Source organism: Plectropomus leopardus, unplaced genomic scaffold, assembly GCF_008729295.1.
Source record: "Plectropomus leopardus isolate mb unplaced genomic scaffold, YSFRI_Pleo_2.0 unplaced_scaffold2847, whole genome shotgun sequence".
Classification (NCBI taxonomy): Eukaryota; Metazoa; Chordata; class Actinopteri; order Perciformes; family Serranidae; genus Plectropomus; species Plectropomus leopardus.
The window spans coordinates 1-3,440 of NW_024631012.1; the positions used below are offsets into that span (position 1 = coordinate 1).

Here is a 3,440-nt window from a genome sequence, read left to right on the forward strand (position 1 = left end):
TATTTATGTTAAAGACATTTTTTTCTTTCAAAATGGTATTTGTTTTTTAATGTTGGCTTTTTTTTTTTCAAAAAAATTGACATTTTTTAAAAATTTGTGGCAATTTTTAAATTTTTTATGTTCATATTTTACTCTTTGAAAGTTTTTTGCCTATTTTTTCAAATAATCCACAATTTGTGTTTTCAGGTCCGTATGGAGAGAGAGACGACCAGCAGGTGTTCATCCAGAGAGTCGTACCGGACACCGATAAACTCTACGTCAGACTGTCGTCCAACGGGAAGAGGTGAGTGTGTGTGCTGCCGTCTCTCGCCTGAATGTCCTGAGAAGTGTGTGTAGAGTTGCCTGCGTCCTCAGCGGAGCGTCCTCAGCGGAGCGTCCTCAGCGGAGCGTCCTCAGTCCTCTGTAGGCTGCAGGTTTCTCACTGCTAGAAAAACATGTTGAGAAAAAAAAATAAAGTGAATAAGCCTGAAAACAGCGAGAGGAAACAGAGATTTGAGTGTGTGTGTGTGTGTGTGTGTGTGTCTCTCTCTCTCTCTCAGGGTGTGTGAGGTGCGTTCGGTGGACAGCACCTCCATCACGGCCTTTATGGTTCACGAGTGCGAGGGCTCGAGTCGCATCGGCTCTCGGCCCCGTCGCTACCTGTTCAGTGGCCATGGCAACGGCAGCATCCAGATGTGGGACCTGACGACCGCCATGGAGATCGCCGGCAAGGTGGACATCAGAGGTGAGACTCTTTGACGGACACGACTTTACTGTTGTCCTACAGCGGGGACACTCGACCTGCTTTGTTTTTGTGGCTACTAGAACAGGCTTTCAGCAAGTGTTCAAGAATTTTAGGACATTTGTTGGATTTTAGGACATTTGTTGGATTGTTGGACATTGTTAGGATTTAGAGACATTTCTAGTATTTTAGGATGTTAGTGTCTCAGCTGTGTCCTCTGTCAGGGGTTTGGGGGATCCTCCACTGGCTCTATGTTGATGCTGTATTTGTAGTCTGAGTGATCTGGGCTCTGATTGGTTGTCTGGCAGCGCTGGGCGGGCCGACGGAGGAGGAGCTGCTGGAGCTGTTGGACCAGTGCGACCTGGCTCTGACCAGGACGCCTGACAGCACGCCGCGAGCCTCCACCTGCAGGTACACCGCCGCGCAGACGCTGCTCATGCACTTCCTGTGAAGTTGTTGTTGTGTCATGTGACTTCCTGTCCCCGCAGCCTTCACTCTCAGCTCAGCGACGTCTTCAGGACGGAGCGTCTCCACTCTGCAGGAGGACGAGGAGCCGGAGCTTCTGGTTCGTCAGCGTCGTTGTGCGGCAGCCTCCCCCGGCAGGCTCCGCCCCCCGTGCCACTCACCAAACCTGTCCGTGACTCCTCCCTTCCTGGGACGCAGATCCTCGCCATCCCCGCCTACGCCCACAACTCTGCCTCCAACCCAAGCGCCAGCCCGCGGCCCCTCAGTCACCAGGACCGGGACAGAGACTGGGGGTCCGTGCGTAGGGGGAGCTTCGTGGAGCGCTGCCAGGAGCGCGCCAAAGGTTCAGAGTCTGCGGCGGCAGCGGTGGCCTCTGGCTTTGGCGTCCCGGCGGGGCCAGAGAGCATGAGGCGGAGCTTAGCCGTGTGCACCGAGTTAGAGGCCAGATTCGGCGTCAGGACACCGACCACCTTTTCTGTGACGCCCGCTGCACGCCACTCCCCAGGAACGCCTTCATCCTTATCGTCATCGTCACCATCTTCCTCGTCTTCATCACACCGCAGGGCCACACCCACTCCCCCAACAAGCCCCGCCTCAGCCACAGTGAGCCCGACCCAGTCTCAGGCGCCAGCCTCACCCCGCCGCAGCGCCGCCACGTCTCCTGCTGATGTCCCAGCTTCACCTGAGAGTCCGGCCAGCCCGGAGAGCCCCGCCGCCGCCGGCCCGCCCACCAGCCCAAAACCACACATGAATGAGACCAGCTTCTGATTGGCTGCTCAGACCGAGACCAGCTTCTGATTGGCTGCTCAGACCGAGACCAGCTTCTGATTGGCTGCTCAGACCGAGACCTTGTGGACGTTTAACTTCTTCTTCTTCTACTTCCTGTCCCCGCAGACGGGGTTTGGATGAACGTCTGAACAGCTGGCAGGTTTGTGACGTCATCAGTAGCCAATCAGCCGTCGGACTGAGCTCCGTTTCCACAAAGTCACTCAGCTGATCGTCTGATCGATATCCGAACATGATCAATAAATCCGATGACGGCAGATTTGCCACCAATTCTCAAACTTTATCTTTGTTTTTTGTAGCTTTTTTATAACCAACAGAACAAACGCTTTTTGTTCCTGACGAGTCTGTTAAAAAAAGAGAACTAAAATTTGTACAGAAGCTTTATTTTTTTTTTAATTTTTACGATCGAAATCCAAAAGTTTAATACGTTTTTTTCCCTGTTTCGGAGTCCTGACTGTAAATATAAGCCAAGACGTACAAAAACATCCTCAGCCTCACCGTCTCAGCCAATCAGCTTTCAGCTCTGACAAATTCACATCTGACATCCGACAAACCCAAAAACTTTATTTTACGGCTCCATATTTTTCTTATACTCTCCTATAAAGAACTAATATTAAAAAATATTAAAATATACATGTTTTTTTGGTTGCATTTTTGCATAATCACTTCACTGGCTGCAGTTTGATTACGTTTAATAATTAATTTAATTTAATTACATGGTAATTTATGTGGATAATTAGTGGTGATGAAGTACATGTACTCATGTGCTCTGCTTATGTCTAATTTAAGGTATTTGTACTTGCCTTTCACAAACGTTTAACCCTCTGAAACTTGAGTAAAATGGTTTGATTTCCTTTAAAAAAAGAAGCAGAGACAATATGAGCAACTTGGCAGGAATTATCCTGCAAACTACAAAAAAATAAAATAAAAAATAAATTAAAAATTGACATAGAATTTTAAAAACAGAGGAAAATGTCCAGAAAACTATGTTTATAATTCTATTAATAATATATTTGAAATAATGTCACAGAAAGAAAAGAAAATATTTTTTGGCACTTTATCAAGGTTATTTTCTTGTTTTTTGTATTGTTGTTTTTTTTGTTTGTTTGGTTTTAACTTTACATTTTTATTTTTATTTTTTTCCTTCTTACAAATTTTCGGGCCATTTCTTACAAAGCTGCTGGCTGAAAGAAAGAAAGAGAATTTGCTCAGGTTTCAAAGGGTTAAGTAATCTTTTTGTATTCAGAATACAGTTAGTCATATTTTGTATTTTTGTTTTTTTTAATCAACATGAGCCCTAAAAATAAATATCAATTATTATATATAAATACACTCAGAACCCTTTAAATGCCAGATTTTTTTCATGATGCCGCTATGTTTTTAGATGAAAAAAACAAAAAGAATGATTTCCATTATCCTCCTCAGTGTGTGAGTGTAGCTGCTGACAGTCTGGGATATGTCAGTGTGT

General features: G+C 46.0%; 1 protein-coding gene across 1 annotated transcript; it reads left to right on the forward strand.

The window, feature by feature from the left end:
• Window positions 1-186: 186 nt before the first annotated feature.
• Window positions 187-2,299, forward strand: LOC121938102 (nascent polypeptide-associated complex subunit alpha, muscle-specific form-like; the record flags this gene model as incomplete). The annotated part of the gene is made up of 4 exons (XM_042481384.1): window positions 187-283; window positions 540-724; window positions 1,030-1,132; window positions 1,210-2,299. Coding segments are annotated over 4 exons (1,130 nt in total), but the record flags the coding sequence as incomplete, so codon positions are not given.
• Window positions 2,300-3,440: the final 1,141 nt, after the last annotated feature.